Here is a 20,406-nt window from a genome sequence, read left to right as displayed (position 1 = left end):
GGTCAAGGCGAGGGATGATGTACATGAAATAAACAGCACAGCTGAGATACGTGCCGAACTGGGGAGTATAAATACAGATACAGAAAAGACCCATGTGCGCTACGCTATCCTGTTCGTGCGTATCTCGTGTTGAAGTCGTGGAGCGTCGTGAGCCGTGCAGAGTGCGTAGTATGATACATGCGTCGTGGCGTCTCGGTGTCTAGCGGGTGCAGATCGTCCCCGTTCCCCTCCACTGTCCTGGGCGGTACGTTCATAACCACGCCCATCCTCTTCCGCTCGCAGCGCGAGTGGGCGGCCGCTGGGAGCACTGCTCAGAATCAGATCGCGCCAAATACGGGCCGGCCGTCGATGACGGTCGCGACCGCGCGCGCGTCGAGGATCTGCGGGGGCGGGACGGTCATGACGTCCCGGTCGAAGACGACGAAGTCGGCGAGCTTGCCGGGCGCAATCGAGCCGAGGAGGTGCTCAGTGAAGGAGGCGTACGCCGGGTCGAGCGTCATCCCTGTGTGGGCGGGAGGTCGGCAGTTCAGCGTGCGGCATGGTCAGGGCGCAGCGCGGGCAGGTGTGGAACGTCGTGGAAGGGTGCGAGGGAGGGAGAGAGGGCACACCTTTGAGCGCTTCGGCGCGCGTCATTCGCTGTTCCGGGAACCTGGGGCGTGGTCAGGGTCAGCGTCGTGTGAGGCCAGGGGCGTGTCACAAGCGCTGTGCAGCGTTTGGGGGGTTTGTGCGCGGGAAGAGAGACGTACCATCCTCCAGGGCCGTGCGGGGAGGTGCCTTCGAACGAGACACGGGTAATGGCGGCGTAGAAGCCGGTGAGCGGGTTCATGTCCTCGACGGGGAAGTCGGAGCCGAGCGTTATGCGGGCGCCGTGGTCGATGATGCTACGGAAGGCGTAGAGTCCTTTGACGCGCTCGGGGCCCTGAAGAGCGGCTGTTAGCGGGCACGATCGGAACGAAACGAGGTTAGAGGACGGTCGGGCGTACTAGGCGCGTTTCTCCGAACCACATGTCACTGATGCTGTCGGTCATGTCGCTCCGTCGTCAGCGTCGTATTTTGGTGCATGCGTTGGATGGCAGGAACTCACGCATGGGTAGGTTGCACGCTTGCGATGACTGCAATATAGAGGGTCAAAAAGCGGACGGAGGGCAACGATCAACAGGGGTAACGGGAGAAGTTCCCACCTCCCAGGTCGCCAAAGCGCGCCATGTCCTTCTCGGCGAGGATCTGCGCGTGTTCGAGCCGTGGGCGCAGTGCGGAGACGTTCGCGCCTGTAAGCGCAGCCTCGAAGGCGTCGAGAACGATGCCGTTGGCCCGATCTCCGATCGCGTGCACGTTCTGTTGGCGCAAGGGCGTGAGGTTAACAGGGGGCCCGAGATCAATGTGCGCTAGACGCGACCCAACCCACCACTTGCCAGCCGTCCTTCATGAACCGCGGAACGACGTCGTTAAGCGTCTCGGGCGCGATGCGCATGGACCCGCGCGTTTCCGGATTGTCGGTGTACGGCTCGTAGAGCTGTGGGAGAGGGCGGCAACGGGGCAGTAGTCGCCGTCAGATGCGCCCGTAACAATCAGACTGGGTGGGCGAAACGCACCGCTGCTCCACCTGAGCGGAGGGCGCCTGCGGCGGCAGTGATCGGGGAGCGCTGGTCAGAGGAATGGAGCGCTGGATATTGAGCAAATCTTACCGTCTGCGAACACCTTGACGCTGCGGACACTCAGACGATTCTGGAGAATGATCTTCTCAAACGCGTCGCCCCAATAGTCGGAGGTTTCGTCGAAGTGCTTCATGCCGTATATGCGGATCTGTTGCCGGTGTTAGGCAAAACACGGGGTGGTCAATTAGTACGACGTACTGGTAGAGGGCCAGCCTCGGCCTCCCTGAATGAAGCGTAGTGAGCGCAGTAAACACATGTCATGCGGGCGACCTACCGCTTGAAGAATTGCAGGGATAAGGGATCGAAACCGGCATCATGAACGGAGGTGAGCCCGACGGCGTGGGCGTCTTTGACGGTCGAAATGAAGCGCTTGTGAAGCTCTTTAAATGTCGGCTTTACGCGAGGGACGAGATCCTGCGCCTTGTCCAAGAATACACCTGTGCCGAATGGAGAAGGGATTGGCGAGTGTCTCATGAGAGTGTGGCCGGGCAGACCTGTGGGTTGACCATCGGCATCGTGCATGATCATGCCGCCTTCGATCTCTTCCGGAATGTCACCCATAGAATCAATGACTGTCTTTGAGACCCAGAGCGCGTGACCGTCTTTGCTCTGCAAGATTATCGGGCGCCCAGAAAGAACATCGCTAGCTTCGAACGCGTGCTGTCAGAAGTGGATCAGCCTGGGACGGGAACGGAGGTGACGGCTGTCCGACGGACGTAGGTAGGCCAGTGCTCGGGCGACCACTTTGTGTGGTCCCAGCCCCATCCCTCGATGGGCTTGGAGGTGTCCGCGAGAATATCGGGATCTGCAAGTACGTAGGCCTCAATGCGCTCAACGGTCTCTGGCGTCAGATGGCGGGGTCAGTGGGAGGGAGGGAAATTGGAAATAGCGGGGTGGTACCGTGGATGTCTCTCGTCCCCTCTAACGGCATGACCTGCGTCGCGCCGTATTCAAGCACATGCACGTGAGAGTCTGAGATTGTGTGTGTGTGTGAGCGTGAGAAGGAGGAGCGGGGAGGAGGCGGGACGGAGTACCGCTCAGACCGGGGACCACAATCTGGCCGGGCTTGATGAAGCGGACTTGAAGGCGACCGGGGAAGGAGGCAGCCCAGCGGGATCGTACGTGATCTGGAAGAGTCTGTGAGCGGTTGAAAGCAGGGCGCCGGTGCGGAGACGCGCACCGAGTGATCCGGTGAAGATGAAGTGGGAGTCGTGGACGACAAGGCACTGGACACGAGGATTCGAAGGATCGACGGTGTGTATGTGTGCACCATCGGGAGCGCAGAGGGCGTATGAGGCGTGGAGTGCTTGGTGAGAGAAGAAGAGTTTGGTGGAGAGGAGGTAGGTGGAGATGGCGAGGGAGATGAAGCCGAAGAGCGCGGTCGAGACGGAGCGAGAGGTGGAACGGGGAACGGCGGCGGGGGGACAGGCGGCAGGTGAAGGGGAGGTGGAGTGCTTGTCTGCGTTGGGACGCTTGCGGAGATGGCCGTCGTCTGTGGGAGACATGGCGGGGGAGGAGACCGGGTGGGCGGCTGTGGAAGGAGGGGCTGTGGGAGGTGCTTATATGGGATACGGCCGGGCGTCGTGAGAGGGGGCCGGGGCGAAACGCGGTCAGGACGGACGCGATGCTCGGCGAAGACGCGAAAGGAGCATGGAACGAGCGTGCAACGTGCAGAGCCGGCTCGAACTCAGCGCCCTGGGCGCCCCCCCCACGCGAGGAGCGCCCAGCCACGACGCGGGAGAAGAGCGCGGGCGCCTGAAGGGAGCGCTCGTGCGTGACGCCTCTGCAGTCACGTAGCACGTGCACACCCCAAGCCACGTCGGTGTGGCGTCACTGCCCAGTGGGGCCAGTGCCCGTCCCGCCTCCCGCTCGCCATCTCCTCCCGCGCGCACGCTGGGCCCTGCGACTCGCAACGATGCCGCTGCACGACATCCTTCGGCAGCGTGCTCAGCCCTTCACGGCAGCCATTACCTCCAACCGCATCTTCCTCTACTCCGTCTTCTCCACCTTCGCCGTCGCTGCTACCGTCGCCAATGCCTGTCGCGAACACAGCAACTTCTATTCCGTCTCCATTTTCCTCTCTAACAGCAGTCGCAGTGTCCTGGTCGGTCTCCTTTCGCCATCTCCCTCTCTCCTTACTCATCTCCTGCCAGATCCTTGCCAACTTCGGCTTCATATGCTCCATCCTCTTTGGTCGCATTCTCCAGAAGCTCTTCTTTGGCACCCTACAGCCCCGTGAGGTCGAGGTGCGTCCCGTTTCTCTCCTTCTTGGTGCATATACCCACCTCCTCCCAGCGTCTCTACGACCAGACATGGATGTTTGTCACCGAGTCCCTCCTTGCCTTCACCATCTTCCGCGACGAGTTCGACATCCCCTTCCTTCTCATGTTCGGCTTCCTCCTGTTTGTCAAGTGCTTCCACTGGCTTGTGGCAGACCGCGTCGAATCTGTGAGTACCAAGCCTCTTCCATCCCTCTTCTCGACTAATCCCCTCGCTTAGATGGATCAAACTAATTATCCTGGTCCACCCACCCTCTTCCACATCCGCATCAACTCCCTCTTTGCCGTTCTCTGGGCTGTGGATGCCACCATGTTTGCCATTGCAGTCGAGAGCACGCTCAGCCACGGAGTCGGAGGCATGGTCCTCTTCGCGAGCGAGGTCAGTCCCTCCCACAGCCTTCTGTCCTTGCACGGACAGTACGTCATGCTCTTTCCACGCCGTCCCATCGGATTCCGATGCCATGTCACGATCACCCTCTTCCCGCTCGTTGTGTACACTCTTCCTCCGCATTGTACTGATGGTGTTTTAGTACGCGATCCTTCTCGCGAGCGCTCTCAATGCAATACTGCGCTACACGCTGTCCATCATCGACTTGCGACGCGCTCGCACACGTGGAGGCGAAAGCGCCCCTCCGTGGGAGAACAAGAGCATGTACATCTTCTATATCGAACTCCTCACTGGTGCTTTGCTGTCTTACCATCTTCTATCTTCACTCGCTAATTCTGGCGCGCTCCCGCTAACAGATTTCCTCAAACTGGCAACTTACCTGACGTTCTTCATGATCATCCTCACATTCTACGGGCTCCCGCTCAACATCATCCGTGACGTGTTCATCACCGCACGCTCGTTCATCACCCGTCTCCGCGCGCTCATCCGCTACCACAACGCTACCCGAGACATGGATCGGCGCTATCCCGACGCGACCGAAGCAGAGCTAGCCGTCATGTCAGATCGCACCTGCGTCGTCTGCCGCGAGGGATGGTTTCGCGCGCGCCTCCCGTTGACACCCCGCCAGTTGCCGACGGCGCTGCGAACGCCCAGCCAGAACATCAGCAAGCACAAGCGGCACCGCCCGCAGATGGGCCCAACATGACGCCCAAAAAACTGCCCTGCGGACACATTTTCCACTTCCAATGCCTTCGCTCATGGCTTGAACGCCAGCAGAGTTGCCCTACATGGTTAGTGCCTCAATCTCCGCCTTTCTCTTTGCTCATGATTTATGTCGCCAGTCGCCGAACGGTTCTCGAGCCCACACAGGACCAGGCGCTGGGTCAAGATCAAGCCCGCGTGGCGCGCCCTCGTCCCGGTGCTGCACCTGGTGCACCTAACGGTCAAATGGGCGCAGGGGCCGCTGGGCCACCAATGGGCTGGCTTGGACGCTTCCTCGGATTGCCGCCTGTTGTGCAGCCGCCCGCGCCTCCACCGCAATTCGGACCCGGCGCCTTCCCGGCGCCAGGCGCAGGAGCCGGCGCTGCGCTTCCCCATCCGCAACCGTTCCAACACCAGCAACACCAGCAACAGCACCAGCATCACCAGCAGCCGCTCGGGTGGGGCGCCCCGCTACCACCCCATCTCGCCGGGCAAATCCCCCCTCCGCCGCCGCCGCCGTTTTATGGGCAGGGTTGGCAACATCCCCCACCACCCCCGCACGCACCACCCCCATTCCGTGGGTTCTATGGTCCCGGCCAGGCGTGGCAGGCGTGGGGAGACCCCGCATGGTACGCTCAGGCCGCTCAAGCAGCTCAGCACGCCCCTGTACCTGCACCTGCCGGAACACAACCCGCGGTGGAGAGGCACCCTACGCACACCCCTACAGCGGTCGATGAGCGTCAGCCGATCGCATCTGGGTCTGGTGGCCTCGGACATGAAGGCGGGCCGCCACGCCCAACACCTACAACCGCTGCTGCAGACGAGGCAACCGCGCCGTCTCTGGCTGAACCTGAGACAGAACCAGAACCGAATAGCCCGCGCGCCGCGGCAACGCTCGCTGCGCTTCGGAGACGCCAGCTAGGGGCTTCCGCCAGCCCGAACGCAACGGCCGAGCGCGAGAGCAACATCGTATTCGTGCCGAAGCGGCGAAGTTCCGTCGTCGCAAGCGTAAGCGCGGGACAGAGCGAGCGCCCTCCGATGACCGCGGGCGCGTCCTCGTCTTCGTCCTCGCGCAGCGCCGCTTCTCCCGCGAGCCCCACATCTCCTCCTGCCCCCTCGCGCCCCCAACTCGTAGGATCGTCGTCGAACCAGACGTTGCCCGAGCCGCACGCCCAAGGCCATCCACCCCTCCCGGCGCTCATCCCCCTGTACGACCCAAGCCTCGTCCTCCCACCGCGGCCCGCGCCCCCGTACCCGTACACTCAGCGCGCGGCGGACGCAAGTCGCCGCCGCCCGCTTGCAGAGCTCCCCGCAGCACTGACGGACGCCCAGCTCGCGCGGCTCGACGCGCTTACGCGCGAGGCGATCGACGAGCGGCTGCGCGTACTCGAGGGCGTGTCTGGCGCGGTGTACCGCTGCGTGGAGGAGCTGACAAGGGTCCGGAGCGTGCTCCCGGCCACGCAGGGCACGGCGGCTGTGACCACGGCCCCAGCGGCGTCTTCGAGCGCGGTGGCGGCCGCGGAGTCGTCTTCAGAGTCTGGAGAGAAGGCTAAGGAAAAGGAGAAGGAGAGGGAGTTGCAGAGGGAGGGAGAGGGAGAGGATGCAGGTCCGAACGTGAGCGCGAGGGACGAGTGGTCCTCCTCGGGTTCGTCGGACGCGGAGCTCGTCGAGGCGGCGGAGTCGAGCTAGACGTGATGCGTGTTGGTCAAAGCCTTGTCGATCTGTTACATTTGCTCTCGAGTCGCAAGTACATTGTATTCTACGTCCACCTCGTGTGGCTGCGTACGACGTCTCACGAGATGTGTGGCGAGCGCCCAGGCGCATCGTGGGCGACCGTTGTAGTCCAGGTGTGTGCTTGAAGGCGCTCCTCGATGATCTTGAATCGCGTGGCGAAAAACAACCCCGCTCGTGCCACCGCTACAGCTCTGGCGCGGTGCGTCTCGTTTTGCGAGGACTTGCTATAACTCATAGTTCTGAGCAGCAAAACCACCATAAACTTAGATGAGCGGCGACGTGAGTCGACTTGTCGCCTTCGAAGTCGGTCGTCTTTTCGTGAGAACTGCAAAGATGCCTCGATACAACTTAGCATCTCAGAGATTAGATATATAACGTTGAAAGGACGGATCCAGGGCAGGGGCGGCGAGGGTAAACGGATGAAGGGACGGACAATTCTGAACGAGTCAAGCAAAGTGTTTGCACCCCCACGTCACCCGCATTCCAGGCCGGAGATGCAGTTAAGTACATGATACAAATGAAGACATGGGCCAAGCATTAGATTATACATACAAGACTAATTATACAGAGAGCTTGGTATCCTACACAAGAAAATTCGACCATCCACGTCTCCACGCGCGCATGTAAAGCACCATCCGGCGCGCCGGCTTACCATCGTGCCCGCTCAAGAACCGTCATTGTACTGCGGGCGTCACGCGTTGCTCGAGAAGCTCTCTCCTCGTCGCGCGCTCCTGCATGAGCCCCCAGTTGACCCACCAGTTGTCTGCCTCATCCTCGGCATCGTACCCAAACAGCTGCTCGACCACCTCGATCATCTCCGGGCTCGACTCCGGCGTCAAGCTGTCGACCCCGCCGCCGAGGCTCGCGAGCCCGCGCTCCGCTCGCGCGCGCTTGTCGTCGTCGTCCCGCTCGACGATTCCGGGCGGGAGCGAGGTCGCGAAGATGTTGCCCGACGCGGCCTTGAAGACAGAGGCGACGGGCCCCTCGCGGATTTCCTGCACCGCGTACAGCAGGGTGTCGATCTGGTCGTGTCGGGTGAGGTGCGAGAAGAGCCGGCCGAGGCACGCCGCGTCGCACGTGCACATCGCGACCGAGAACAGCGAGCCGACCTGCGAACGGGTGACGTGTGGCCAGGAGCGCCGCGAGCGATCCAGAGTGCAGGCGAGAACGGGCGCGTTAGTCGGCGATCGGCAGAAAGAGCGATGGGGGACGACAGACAGGGGTGGGGTGCGCGCCTTCGCCAATGCACAGGAGACGGCCGCCGGGGTGAGCCCACTCTTCGAGCTTGGGGTGGTCGGCCATTGGAACGACGGTGATAACTGACGCGTGCTTCGCAATCTCGTGGAGCCGCGGGTCCGAGTCCTTCAACGATGCGAGGACCTCGTCGACCTTGCCGCAGTACGGCCACTCGAGCAGTTCCGCGCGCGGTGCGAACGCGTAAAGGGTGAACGCGTCATCTCCTGTGATGGATTTCTGCGCCCGGCAGCCAACTAAGCACGTCGTGGCGGCGCAGGACTGGATCTGCGCACCACGGGAAACCCCAGTGCTCCACACCCTGACCCATACCACGTGAAGACTTTGCCCTGTTTAGAGGCCATCTCAGTGTCCAACCTACATGACGTTCCACCACTAGACGGACCCCTTTTCGCAGCTGCGCGAGCATCTTCTTGTCCTCCAGCCGGTCCAGATGGGCTTCAGGTATATTGCAGCTGCGCACGCATTTCAGGCGGGGTGTTTCACGGGTGCCAGTAAACGAAGAATAGACGTACTTGAAGAGCTGCATGCCCATCCAAGTGCTCTTGTGGTCCTGTCCGAGCGCATTCAAGACCGCCACGCGGCACACGTTTCCTTCGAGTATGTACCCATCAGCACCGAGCACGGCGTCGCCGATGAGGACGTCGCCGGACTCCAGCGTTAGCGACGGTTTCACGGGGTCGGGATGCACAGACAAGATATTTTCGATTATGATCTTCACGCCCATCTCCGCGGCGTACTCCGCGAGCACCTTGCGAAGCTCCGCGTACTGCGCCAGAGGAGGCGGGGGAGCTTCAGAGAGTCTCAATGAGAGAAAACAGTCGCTGACGACGTACGCTCATGAACAACGTGTCGCCACCGAGCTCCTCTAGGATGCTGTCTTCCCACGAATGTTTCCCGACAACCACGCCTGAGTAGACTGGGTGTGCCTCAGAGGGCGTCACTCATCGTCATAGGCTTGTCGGAAGGACTCACAAGAAGCAAACAAGGTACCCTGAGACTTGACGGACACGGCGTGGAGACGCTCCTTCAGCCCCCATCGGTAGTAGTGCTTGGTTGAGTTGGGTGGCAAGCGGATGCCCGAGTCGAATTTAGTCTGTGGCGAACGCGGCCATTGCGTGAGGGCTAACACCAAATAAACCTGATGCAGATGTACCGGCTCGTACGGAGATGAACGATCGACGACGATCACATTGTGTCCGACACGCCTGAGGGCAATCGCTGCCGACAAACCACATAACGATCCTCCAGCGATCACGAAGTCGATGGAGAGTACACCAGACTCGTCGCCCTGTTTTCATTCCTCAACAACGCATCGTACGGATGCCAAATCACGCACCATGAAGCTCGTTGGACATGCAAGGGGTGGGGTGTCATCGCTATTGTCGTCAACAGAAGCGGGCTCGAGCTCAGAGCACCCGTCGGGGGTACTGAGGTCGAGGTCGTAGAACATGGTACCGTCGTGGAGGTGAGAGGGCGAAACGGTAGCAGCGGGGGGAAAGCCGTCGTGGCGGATATATAAAGTCCGTCACTCCGGTACTAAGGTAAACAGGGGCCAGTCCGACCCCGATCTCGGCTTTAACGGAGTCTGCCTTGTAGCAGGCCGGGCGCGATTTGGTTCGGGTGGATGGCGTCTGGCAGTAGCACACGAGATTATGAACGAAGGGACGAGTACAAGCAGGGCGTACTCACCTATGGCAGCCCGCTGAGCTGCATGAAACCGTCGTCCGTCCTCCCGGGAGGTAGGTGTGGAGCAAGGGGTTTGCTCTGGCGCTTGCTTTGCAGCGCACCAAAATGTTTGATCGGACTCCGGAGCCTTAGAAAAGGCAGTACGGAAAGCTCTCAACGAGTGCACGGTGTAGAGGGGATGATGGATGCCACCATATGGGTCACCACTCTGGTATAACGCGAGGATACTCATGGGAACGACGGACCGACGGTGATGACTGCGAGCATGGTGCATGAGCGCAGGAGCGACTTTGACGTCTGCAGCCTAAGGCGGGTAACAGCAAATGGGTAGGAAAGAGTTGCAGTCAACCATCCCCACCCATTGACCGACACCACAGCCGACGAGGGCACCTTCGTCACTGCGGCAGACGATGACAAGCGATGGCGGGCGGGTCCGCGAACGGTCGGTCGAGATCCACGATCGGGTCCGCAGGAGACAGACCGCCGACGACTCGCCCCCGACGCTGCGCTCCTCAGCGCGGACCGCAACGAGCGACGAGCCCCCTCCCCCGCGCCGTACCCATCACTCCTCACCTCGCGCGCGGCCTCGGACGACGCCAAACCGCATACGGACTCGTCGAACGCGCATCATGATCCCTCAAAACCTCCACCCCGGCCACCTCCACCACTCGCCTTCGCCGTCGTCCTCCGCCGCCGCGGCCCCGTCCGTGGCGCAGCGCTCTGCGACGCAGCCGATACCACAGGCCCTGCTTCCCACTCGGACACACTCGCGCGGAGATTCTGGCCTGCCGCTCTCCGTCCCCGGCTCCATGGCGTCCTCGAGCCCGCAGATGTCGAAGCCCAATCCTTCTCCGTCAAAGGTGCGTGTACATTGCGTTCGTTACTTCGGACGTGGCGGAGGGGATACGTGCGGATGGCCCGGAAGCCTCTGGACTTTGTCGTGCTCTTGGGTGTTCACGGGGTGTCGCGAGGGAGAGCACTCTGGCAGGAGGCGGGCGTTGACGGAGTGCCCTGGGCTTGTCTCCTGCCACGGCCATGCGCAATTGTGCGTGGTGGGTGGGTGTATGCACTGGGGGGCGGGAGGAGTGCGGTGGGAGCGAAGGGAAGGGGTCCCGGGGGCGGTGGCGAGCAAGAGCGGTCTTGATATGCACGGGGACGTCCCCTGCCGCACGAGGGCGATCATACATACGCGCTGGCCTCCCGCCAAACTTCTGTTCCCAGCTGCAAGTCTCGCTCTGCTGACAGTGACACGCCCCCGCCAGCCGTCCTCCGCGCGCACTTATGATTCGAAACTCGTCTCGCGTGAGATGCACCGCCTGGGCACCCTCGCCCACCTGCCCTCCACCACCGTCTCCCTCTCCGCCGCCTCCGCCTCCTCTCTTGCCCTCGCCATGCCCGCCTCGACCGCACCTAGTCTCGCGCAGACACTCTCCAATGATAACCCATGGACGTCCCTCCACGTGCTCGTCCTCCCGCTCTTCAACGGCGAACCGCTCCGCGTTCCGATGTGCGTACTCCTGCGTCCGCATGGGCGCGCCGTACTTACCCAAGAACACCAGCGAGGATCTGAACCAACTCGCAAGGCGACATATATCGACAGTCGTCTCCGCAGCTCCGAGCAAAGCCTTCGCTGGTCTTGAGAACGACACGTTCGAACTCATCGCCAATGGCATGGTCACGCTCAACTCGAAGCTCTCCGGTGTGGATGAGGAGAAGCTTGTGCTTAGAATCGGAGATCTCTGGACCTTCTTTTGGACCCAGGTGCTGCCCTATCTCGAAGGGGTCAGTGTTCCTCCCGGTATCCTTCCGCTGTCGTTCACCCCTTGCTCGTCTTAGGCCCTTCTCCCACTACAAACCGACCCCGTCCTCTTTTCGCTCTACCGAGGGCCCAAATCGCACCGTCCGTCTTCCCCAACCACCACTCAGAACGGGAAAGGCTCGAAGACGCTCTTACAGGCCACCGGACCCCAGATCGACGTCCGCGCGCTCGCGCTTGTCTCCTTCCGTGACCGCATCATCCTGCCCCTCTTCCCCCGCCTGTACGCGCGGCTGACCATGTTCAAGGATGAGCACATAAACGAGCACGAGGTGCAGACAGGACGGCTCCGTCAGATGTGTGTCCCGCTTGCGTTCCGAGTCTCCGCGTGTCCGCATACTCACATCCCGCAGGCTCCTCGTCCTGGTTTCCCAACGCTCCCAACGCTTCACTCTCCTCTCTCTCACCGCCAACCCGCCCCAGCTCAGCCAAGGCGAAGCCGCAGTCGCGCGTCTGCTGCGCGCGATGCACGCGCCCATCGGCTCGCTCGCACCCCGCACCGCGCGCGCGACCGCCGCCGGTGCGCCGTCCTTCCTATCCGCAGGCGCCCCGCGCGACCGTCGTGGACGCATCGCGCAGAAGACAGACGCGGCGATGGGTGCGCGCCCGCGCTCGCAGTGGCGGATGGGTGGTGGGCTCGGGATGGGCGCACGCGCGGTTAGGCGCGCGGGTGGGCGGGAGAGCGCAGACTGGGACGACGGCGAGATGGACACGCCGCGTGGGACGGTCGCGTTTGCGGACCTGGGGCGCGAGCGGGACAAGGAGCTGCTGGAGAGCCTGAGGTACGTCCTTGTTCGTCTTGGGCTTTGGCTGCATCTGCAGTTGGGTTTGCGCGTGGGGGCATAGGGTCGCCAGGCGCAGGCGTTCTTGCACCGGCCATGTCGCCGCGAGGCGTACGTGCATTCTCGTGTGGAGCCGTGCCGACGTCGTCCGTGGCAGCGGCAGCGCGATTTGCGTGGAATCTGGTTGAGCGCGGCCCGGGCCTTCGAACGTCTTGCACGACGATATTTTGACGATTTACGTTAGTGCCCGCGTTCGTGGGTCGCAGCGTTCTTTTCAATGCTACGGGCTGGGCTGGGTCGTGCTGTGCTTGGATATGGTTGGACTCACATTTGGACACCTCCGCTCGTCAATCGGACTGCCTTTCTGGAGGCGTCGCTGACCTCTTCTTCCAGGAGCCCGGATTTGGAAGCCACGCAACGGATGAGCATGGGCGGCTGGGGCCTCGGCGCAGGCCGTGAAGACGACTCGCACGCGGATGACGAAGAGAACGACGGGCCAATGGACTGAAATCAGGCTCAGGTACGCTGATTGGACCTGGGAGTGGCCCGTCTGGACGTGGGTCGTTACATAAACGCGACGTCGGGGCTTGCATCGATCAACGAACAGGCGGTCGAGCATATGATCGGCCGAGCTGGTGGCGAAGGGACAGCGCCGGCGGGCGAAGCTGCCAATCCAAGGGTACAAAGTGTTAGGTGCGCTATGTTTATTGTTGTCTATGTTATGTTCTTGTAAGGACTGCTTGTTGTACAATCACCCAGATTTGACCCAAATTGTATTTACCGGCTTGGCAATGAACGGTCAGCGTAGGCAAGGGATGAGGGGAACCGTGGCATCTCACCCTCGGACGCTAAAGGACGCGCGATGACGCGCCTGTCGCTGACGAGCTGCACTGTTTTCCCTCGAGCTCTGCCTGGGTGCGTCTCTACCGTCGGGGGGAAATCCCGAGCACGCACGCGGCGTGCGCGCTCCATCCGCGGCGTCCGGACAGGCTCCTGTCATGCCCCACGCGAGCTGTCCAGTGGCTGATCCGCCACAACAGCTGTTCCGCGCTGTTCTCGCCCTGCGCGCGTCGTCTAGAACGTTAAAGTACGCCGCCTCGCCGCCTTGGATGTTCTAGACCTCGCCCTCGATCCCCCCCGAGCTCTGAATCCCCCCTCCGTTGACGGCAGCAGCGACAACGCACCACATACCCGACTTCATGGTGCGTGGTTAGGTGTGTGACGCGTTCGAGGCGCTGACAGGGTGCTTGCGTTCAGGGCGACAAAACCGATGTCCTCTCCATCGACTTCTTGATCGCTGGAGGGTCGTTATGTGGGCTGTCGGCAGCGATAGCCCTCAGGCGCGTGGGCCACAACGTGACCGTCATCGACCGCACCTCTCCATACGAGCCGGTACGTGTACATGAGACTTCTTTCGGTCTTGGCCCTCGCCCAACGTCCATGCGCGCCACAGACGAATCACGACTCGGGTGTTCGCTTGCCACCCAACTCGACCAAGATGTACTATCGCTGGGGGCTGAAGGAGCGCCTTCACGCCGTCTCCGTCAAGTCTCATGGCACTCTATTCGCGTCTTGTGAGTGCTTTCATTGCTGGCCAGAGCGCACGGGCTGAAGACCTCCCAAGTCCACTCAGGTTCGATTGTCGGGAACCACGCGTGGGAGGAAAGCATCTTGGAGGAGATTGGCGGTGACACTCTACTCGTAAATGTGAGTCATCGAAGCCCATTCCTTCCCCGCGAGTCTCTGGAGCGTTTTGGTTTGTCCGCTGCAGTATTCCCGGCTCCGCAAGGTGCTTGCGGAGCATGCCACGGAGATGGGTGTGAAGCTCGTCATCGATACCATCGTATCCGTACACCCTGACCGCGTGAAGCCGTCGCTGAAACTGGAGTCCGGCGAAACCCTCACTGGCGACGTCGTGCTCGGAGTCGATGGGTATATCTTTGAGGGGAACGTCTGCCGCAAGGCTGTTATGGAGGCGTTCGAGCAGGAAGACGAGAGCACACCGTTGGGCACCCAGCTCTTCAAGTACGCCGTGTCCTTGCTCCACTGTGATCTGCGAACACCTCTGCTGATGCGCTCTCGCAGTTGCCACATACTCGAAGCCGATTTGGAACGACTTGAGGACAAGGAGATGCTCGCGCAGCTCCGAAAAGGGGTGCGTCTTTTGCGATAGGCTGTTGCACCGGAGGTACTCAACACTGAGCAGGCCTTCGAGCAGGGCAAAGTGTTCACGTGGTACGGCTCGGGGCATGGAGCGATGGGTTTCCCGATGGTGCGTGACGTCGGCCGCTGGCACGGCGACGGCTGACTTTACCTTGGCCGATGTCCGCAGATAGCGGTCACCGGGGAAGACGCGTTTGCGTTGTACGCCTTCGCGCCAAGAACGGAGGGCCATCTGTGGCCGTACGTCTGCGAGATCGACGAGTGCCTCGAGGCGCTCGGGGACTCGGACCCGCGCCTCCGCCAGCTCGTCAAGCACTCGTCGTACATCACCTGCGTGCCCATAGCCGGCCGCCCCAGTCTCGAGGAGTGGATCCACCCCGACGGCCGGCTCCTGTGCATCGGCGAAGGCGCCCACCCCACACCGGTCCGTCTCCGATCGTTCGTCTGCGGACTGCTGACCGCTGACGTTTTTCCGTCCCGCGCCTCCATTCCCGACATCCAAATCCTGCGCGCGGTGCGTCAGGTCGGCTCGCTGTTCTCGGTCGCGATGTGCACGTGCGACGCGGCGTGCCTCGGCCGGCTCTTCTCGCACCTCACCCGACACGACCAGATCGACACCCTGCTCTCGGCGGAGCAGGAGATCCGCGAGGCGCGCGTCTCGTCCGTCTTCAAGGCGCGTCGGGCAACATCTTCGCGCTCTCGCTACCGCCTGGGGTCGCCGAGCGGGACGACGACGACGAGCGGGCGCGGCGGAGCGCGGGCTGCAAGCCTCGACGGCCTGCAGGGTGCAGGGCCGAGCCAGGGATGATGGAGGCGGTGGAGCAGCTGTTCAGCTACGACGCCGAGGACGAGGCGGACGACTGGTGGGTTAACTGGGGGCTCATGCAGGAGCGCGCCACGCAGTGGAACTTGGGCGGGATGGGGATGGCGGTCACGGTTGAGGAGGGCGAGGGTGAGGAAGGGGAGGCGTGATGACGGTGCGCGCGCGAGGCGTTGTAGGTTCGCAGCTTTTGCGGCCTTTACGCGCGTGGAGGGGTGGATGGCTGGGTTTGCTTTGTACTTTCGGTCGGACACTTGGTGCATATATATCCTCCCGGCCCTCACGCCGTCGATCGCGTTCTCGATGAGCACATCCGGCCGTCGGTGTGATCAGTACTATAGTAGTGCCATCTAATGCTCGAGGCTCCCATGCGTAACATGTCGACCTGCGATTCATACTCTGCCGTCCTGGGTCCGTAAAATCCAAAGTCCGCAGTGCCGTCGGCCTCCCGTGACCGTGGTCGCCTCACTCGTGCTCGTCGTGCCCAACCTCGAGGTCCGTTGGCGAATACGTCCGCTCCGAGCGCTCCGCCGGCAGCCCCCACTCCTGCCACCACGCCTCCGCGTCGTCCTCCGGATCGTACGCCCACACCGTGTTGATGAACTGGCGGCGCGTCGCGAAAACCCCCGAAGTCAGCGTGCGCACACCATCCGAAAGAAAAAAAAACAAATATGGCACACGTACGCTGATCAGCCCGTCCGTGCCCTCGAAGTTCCGGTTCCCGCGCGTCATCGACGCTGGGGCGGGGTTCTGGACGGCGACTGGGCCGTCGGTCACCCCCGGCGGAAGCGTGCCCGCGTAGGGGTTCTGGCGAGCTCGGCCATGAGCTGGGCGAGGCGCTGGCTCCGCTGGTCTTCGACGCGGCGAGGAACTGCGGGATTTGGGGGCGCGAGTGGAGGTGGGAGAAGAGCGCGCCGAGGAAGGCGCCGTCGCCGGCGGCGAGGCCGATGGGGTATAGGGAGCCGGGCTGGGAGGGGGTCAGTACTAGAGCGGGACGGGGCGCGCGGGGAGGACACGCACGTATAGAGGATGGGCGGCGTCGCCGAGGACGATGACGTTGCCGTCGGGGTGCGTCCAGCTCTGGAGGGCGGGCAAGTCAGAGATGGAGATGCGGTTGACGGTGTGTGCGGCTTCGGCGAGTTTCGCCAGGCTGGTGCGGGTGGGTCAAGGAGGTAAGTTCGCGCGGGCACGGAGGAGGGGACGCGATGCGCACCGGGGGTCGCAATTGCAGAAGTGTTTGATGAGAGCGTCCCTGCTTGTTAGCTCAAGGTTCTTGTCTGCCACATCATCTGCGGTGTACATGTACATGAAAAAGTCCGATCTATCCTCCTCTGCGCCTTCCTAACGGTTCATGCGTTCAGCTTGAGTAGTCTGCGGGCGGAGACCATCGACGACATACCATGAACCATCCCACGGCGCCATACCCGCCGTGGATCCAGGCAAAAATGTTATCCTACCACTCCGATTTAGCGATCTGTATCTACAAGCGAATGGCGACTTACTCGTGGGTGGAGCTCCTCAACGAGTCCCTGGTCGGCCATGTTCGCCAACGCATCTCCCCGGATGTAGAGGCTGCGAGATAAGGCGTCAAAAGGAAAGGAGATGGGACAAGATGGAGTACGCACTTGAACGCTTGCCGTCCCGTTGGCTTCTCGACGTTCTCCTGGCCCAGCGCGTCCATCATCCACTTCCGACTCGACCCCTCCGGCCACATCGCACCGTCAGCGCAGACCACGACGTCGGCCTCGATGATCTCCCCCGAAGCGAGCGTCACGCTCGGCCGAACGGCGTGGGCTTGGATGGACAGAACAGTGCACTGCGAGCGAAGCGTCGCGCCAAGGTCTTCCGCGCGTTCGGCCAAAATCCGAGAGAGCCGGGCGAACTGGTGGGGAGGACAAAGGAAGAGGGAGTTGGGCCGGGCGGGGGGGACGGCGGTGAGAACGGAAGCAGGGCGGACTCACGGGCATCGTCAGCAGGTCGCCGCCCTTCTCCTCGAACACCTGCGCGCCGAATTCCCACTCGCCCAGCTGCTTCCCGGACGTGTCTGAGACGCGCGGGCGGACGGACGAGTTGGATGAGCGCGTCAGGCGCGGGAGAGAGCGAGAAGTGGAGACGTACGGTCGAGCATCTTGATGCCTGCGATTTTGAGCCCGTGCCGCTTCATCTCTGCCTCCATGCCCCAGCGGTAAAACGAGCGGGTCGCGTTTGGGGATATCCGGGAGCCTCCTGGGGATTGGATCTGTTGGGTGGATGAAGAGTGAGGATGGGTGGAGCGCGGGATGGAAGGAGAAAAGTGGTCGACGCACGTCCCGGATCGGCTCTTTCTTGTCCAGGACCGTCACTCTATGCCCTGCGAGGCGGAGCGCGATGGCGGCGGAAAGGCCAGCGACGCCGGCCCCGACGATTAGAAAGTCTATCGAGAGGAATTGTGCTTTCGACTGCTGCCGGTCGATGTGAGGGTCGAGTGCGATGGGGAGGGGATAGAAGTGACACACCATGTCCTCGCTGTCGCGGCGTGCGCGTCGGTTGATGGTATGAGTATCCAGTGTGAGGAGGGGGAGGGGGCGGGAAGAGCAAGTCGGAGGATGATTCGCGACGCGCGTGGCGACGAGTGACTTTGAATGTCTCACCACGTGGGGAGGTCCTCGACATCCGGGTAGCTGGGAAGCGTCTCGTCTTGCGAGGCCAGATGATCGGGCCAGGGGTCGCATCAGGCGTTCTGCCCGCCACTGACACTCGTTCCCCGCCCGGCGGAGAACGGGGTGGCGAGTGGCCCAAGACGGTCGCACGAGAGACGGTGTTGCGTCGGGTACCAGGCTCGAGTGCAGGGTTGCTACGGTGTAGAAGACCTGGAAACGCGGATGAGCTCCAGATTGTGGTCGACTCCAGGATGTGGTCCGGTCGAAACGAGGGGCGGGCCTCAGGGCGACGCCACCGCATCTCGCCGGTTGCATCCTCGCGTGGGGCCTCGAGAGCACTTATCTCAGACAGCCTTTGCGCTGACCAGCACTCGCCGTTCTAACACCTCGCGACAACGCTTTCAAAGGCACCACACGGCTCCTGCCCGGGTTGATGTATGTACACTTGTCCTGCTGATGTATACCTTCAAGTCCTGGCGCCACCGCCGCCGCCGCCGCGAACCTGGCGGGCGGGGGCCGCGACGGAGAAGTCGTTCTCCGCGGAAATCTTGCCACGCCGTCGCTCGTCGACTGGCTCTGCGCCGCGCACGGGGAGACCGTCAGCACTCGGGCAGGCGCGAGATAAAGAGAGGGAGAGCCAACCGGGATCGATGCAGATCAGACGAGCAGGATGCTGGCCAAATTGGTCGCGCGCGCGACGAGTGCGTAGCCTGCACGAACGCTTCCGAAGGCGCTCGTTCTCGACAGGACAGGCAAGGGCGCACGCCCCATCGGTCTGTCCCGCTCCACATGGCGACCGCGCGACACGGCCCGCGCGCGCAGGAGCACTCACCCGCTGTTGCTTTCCAAAGCGGATATGTCATTCATACAGCGCGTCGAACCGCGCTCAGGACTACTGTACATCATGCAAAGAACGGCTGAACCCACAAGGGCAGACTCAGAATCGTTCACGGAGATCAGTGACGCCGAAACGTTGCAACTAGGTGCGTCTACGACTTCACCTTCAATCCCGTCCAAGTCGGTCTGATTACATACATATCAGGCACCATCCGTCGTTTCGACGCCGGCGTTTCTCCACACCACGAATCCGGGCCAACTCCCTGTTCGACATCGACCACTGGAACCAGAACCAGACATAAGCAGTTTTCCGCCGACAGGGGGAAGCAGGGAAGGCACTCACGGTAACGGTATACGGGGAACGGCGCATTTCACAAGCCTCTCACGCGTCTTCGGCGGTCCAAGCTCATCGTCATGGAACTCATCTGCCTCGACGCGCACCCGGAGGACACCGGCGGCTTCGATGTACATCCACTCCGCCAGGGGCGAAGCGAAGAGCTCGTGGGACGAGGTCACTTCCGATCCCGGCAGCCAAAAGTGTGCTCGCTCTGATGGGTCGCTGGGGGCGGACGGGCATGGGTTTCGGGGAAGACAGGGCAGAGAGAGGAGCACGTACAAGGCGCAAGGTTCCAGAAGGTAGCCAAAGGGAACGTAGACGACAGTGACTGGGCGTGAGTGAGCTTAAGGGCGCGAAAACGACGTTTGTCGGGTCCCAACCTCATCCGAGGAGTCGACCTTGGCGAGGATAACCTCGGAATCAAAGGGACGGAAGACGCGGAGTTGGTAGTCGTACCTCCACCCAGTGCGAGACAGACTCACCGATCTTTGTACCACAGACATCCATCTCCGTACCACACCTGCCCTACCCTGGCTCCGCGAGGTCGATGACGCCTATGCGCAAGACGACATTGTGCAAGACACGTATCGCGTGGACGTCGTTGAGCGCATTGGTGATATCTTGTTCTGGAGGTAGACGAACTGTGCCGGATGCACAGCTACTGTGTACTGTCAGTTCACGTTAGACATAGGCGGTGGCGAAGGAAGACGCACGGACCTCAGGCCTCGATCATGGAGAGCTGGAACACAGAAGGCGGGACTCGGTGTTCTGCTCGACGGCCAGATGCTTTCAAGTACGAGACGGGATGAGAGAGCGCGAGGCGGCGCAGAGAGAGAGAGAGAGCGCGAGCTCGCTCGACGTGGAGTCCGACCTCGCGCACATGACGCAATCGAGCGCCTGCGGTGACCCCTCGCCCGGCGCAAGCTGACCGTCCTTAAGCTTGGACTCGAAGCAGGGCGACGCCTCAAGGCCTCATCGACGGCGTACCGGCGCATCTCGATGCGCCAGAATCTCGCCCAGCACGCTTGCCTCCACGCCCTTGCGTCCCAGGGCGTACAGCGATCGAGACAACCCGTCATCCCCAGCGTCCCGACGCCTTTCGACCTGTCGACCATCGGCCATCGACGCTCCGCTCCAGCACGCCCCTTTGGCCGTCCTGTCCGTGTGTGGCAACCCTTCGCTCTCCGCCCTTCACTGTGGTCTCGAAACGCACGCGCACATCGGCCGTCCGACACACCGTCCCCACACACTCGAAGCACTCCCCACCGCCAGGTATCACCCAAGAACCCGTCAGTGAGCGTGTGCAAACCA

At 62.1% G+C, this 20,406-nt stretch overlaps 6 protein-coding genes across 6 annotated transcripts; 3 read left to right on the top strand and 3 right to left on the bottom strand.

Moving 5' to 3' along the window:
- Positions 1-317: 317 nt before the first annotated feature.
- Positions 318-3,160, bottom strand: BXZ73DRAFT_55510 (amidohydrolase family-domain-containing protein; the record flags this gene model as incomplete). The annotated part of the gene is made up of 16 exons (XM_048021356.1): positions 318-502; positions 609-649; positions 747-919; positions 984-1,017; positions 1,085-1,112; positions 1,182-1,335; positions 1,406-1,513; positions 1,593-1,618; positions 1,686-1,803; positions 1,854-1,878; positions 1,930-2,092; positions 2,150-2,315; positions 2,372-2,496; positions 2,556-2,627; positions 2,690-2,782; positions 2,836-3,160. 16 exons carry the CDS (start codon positions 3,158-3,160, stop codon positions 318-320), a joined length of 1,836 nt encoding a protein of 611 aa, XP_047872212.1.
- Positions 3,161-3,570: 410 nt separating this feature from the next.
- On the top strand, positions 3,571-6,713 carry BXZ73DRAFT_92953 (uncharacterized protein; the record flags this gene model as incomplete). The annotated part of the gene is made up of 16 exons (XM_048026538.1): positions 3,571-3,759; positions 3,809-3,901; positions 3,951-4,103; positions 4,155-4,313; positions 4,465-4,615; positions 4,679-4,899; positions 4,977-5,156; positions 5,193-5,253; positions 5,281-5,613; positions 5,644-5,690; positions 5,727-5,763; positions 5,806-5,860; positions 5,900-6,020; positions 6,048-6,076; positions 6,101-6,155; positions 6,177-6,713. The coding sequence occupies 16 exons, from the start codon at positions 3,571-3,573 to the stop codon at positions 6,711-6,713; spliced, it is 2,421 nt and encodes an 806-aa protein (XP_047872211.1).
- Positions 6,714-7,432: 719 nt separating this feature from the next.
- BXZ73DRAFT_106929 (FAD/NAD-P-binding domain-containing protein) lies at positions 7,433-9,465 on the bottom strand (the record flags this gene model as incomplete). The annotated part of the gene is made up of 9 exons (XM_048016774.1): positions 7,433-7,867; positions 7,977-8,231; positions 8,288-8,341; positions 8,398-8,467; positions 8,528-8,781; positions 8,849-8,931; positions 8,988-9,108; positions 9,169-9,303; positions 9,352-9,465. The coding sequence occupies 9 exons, from the start codon at positions 9,463-9,465 to the stop codon at positions 7,433-7,435; spliced, it is 1,521 nt and encodes a 506-aa protein (XP_047872210.1).
- Positions 9,466-10,381: 916 nt separating this feature from the next.
- Positions 10,382-12,792, top strand: BXZ73DRAFT_12406 (HbrB-like-domain-containing protein; the record flags this gene model as incomplete). The annotated part of the gene is made up of 6 exons (XM_048017466.1): positions 10,382-10,561; positions 10,964-11,208; positions 11,261-11,483; positions 11,538-11,815; positions 11,871-12,299; positions 12,693-12,792. Coding segments are annotated over 6 exons (1,455 nt in total), but the record flags the coding sequence as incomplete, so codon positions are not given.
- Positions 12,793-13,498: 706 nt separating this feature from the next.
- On the top strand, positions 13,499-15,434 carry BXZ73DRAFT_81916 (FAD/NAD-P-binding domain-containing protein; the record flags this gene model as incomplete). The annotated part of the gene is made up of 9 exons (XM_048023604.1): positions 13,499-13,501; positions 13,542-13,691; positions 13,753-13,873; positions 13,933-14,006; positions 14,071-14,331; positions 14,473-14,571; positions 14,632-14,886; positions 14,986-15,122; positions 15,254-15,434. 9 exons carry the CDS (start codon positions 13,499-13,501, stop codon positions 15,432-15,434), a joined length of 1,281 nt encoding a protein of 426 aa, XP_047872208.1.
- Positions 15,435-15,747: 313 nt separating this feature from the next.
- On the bottom strand, positions 15,748-19,602 carry BXZ73DRAFT_106927 (uncharacterized protein; the record flags this gene model as incomplete). The annotated part of the gene is made up of 14 exons (XM_048016773.1): positions 15,748-15,885; positions 15,967-16,019; positions 16,060-16,249; positions 16,303-16,432; positions 16,496-16,623; positions 16,682-16,735; positions 16,785-16,854; positions 16,908-17,164; positions 17,244-17,326; positions 17,401-17,521; positions 17,589-17,787; positions 19,102-19,317; positions 19,375-19,423; positions 19,578-19,602. The coding sequence occupies 14 exons, from the start codon at positions 19,600-19,602 to the stop codon at positions 15,748-15,750; spliced, it is 1,713 nt and encodes a 570-aa protein (XP_047872207.1).
- Positions 19,603-20,406: the final 804 nt, after the last annotated feature.

The sequence above is a fragment of the Epithele typhae genome (assembly GCF_022376455.1).
Source record: "Epithele typhae strain CBS 203.58 chromosome Unknown BXZ73scaffold_95, whole genome shotgun sequence".
Classification (NCBI taxonomy): Eukaryota; Fungi; Basidiomycota; class Agaricomycetes; order Polyporales; family Epitheliaceae; genus Epithele; species Epithele typhae.
The sequence above is the reverse complement of the archived record's forward strand: the minus strand, read 5'-3'. Positions and strand labels throughout refer to the sequence as shown.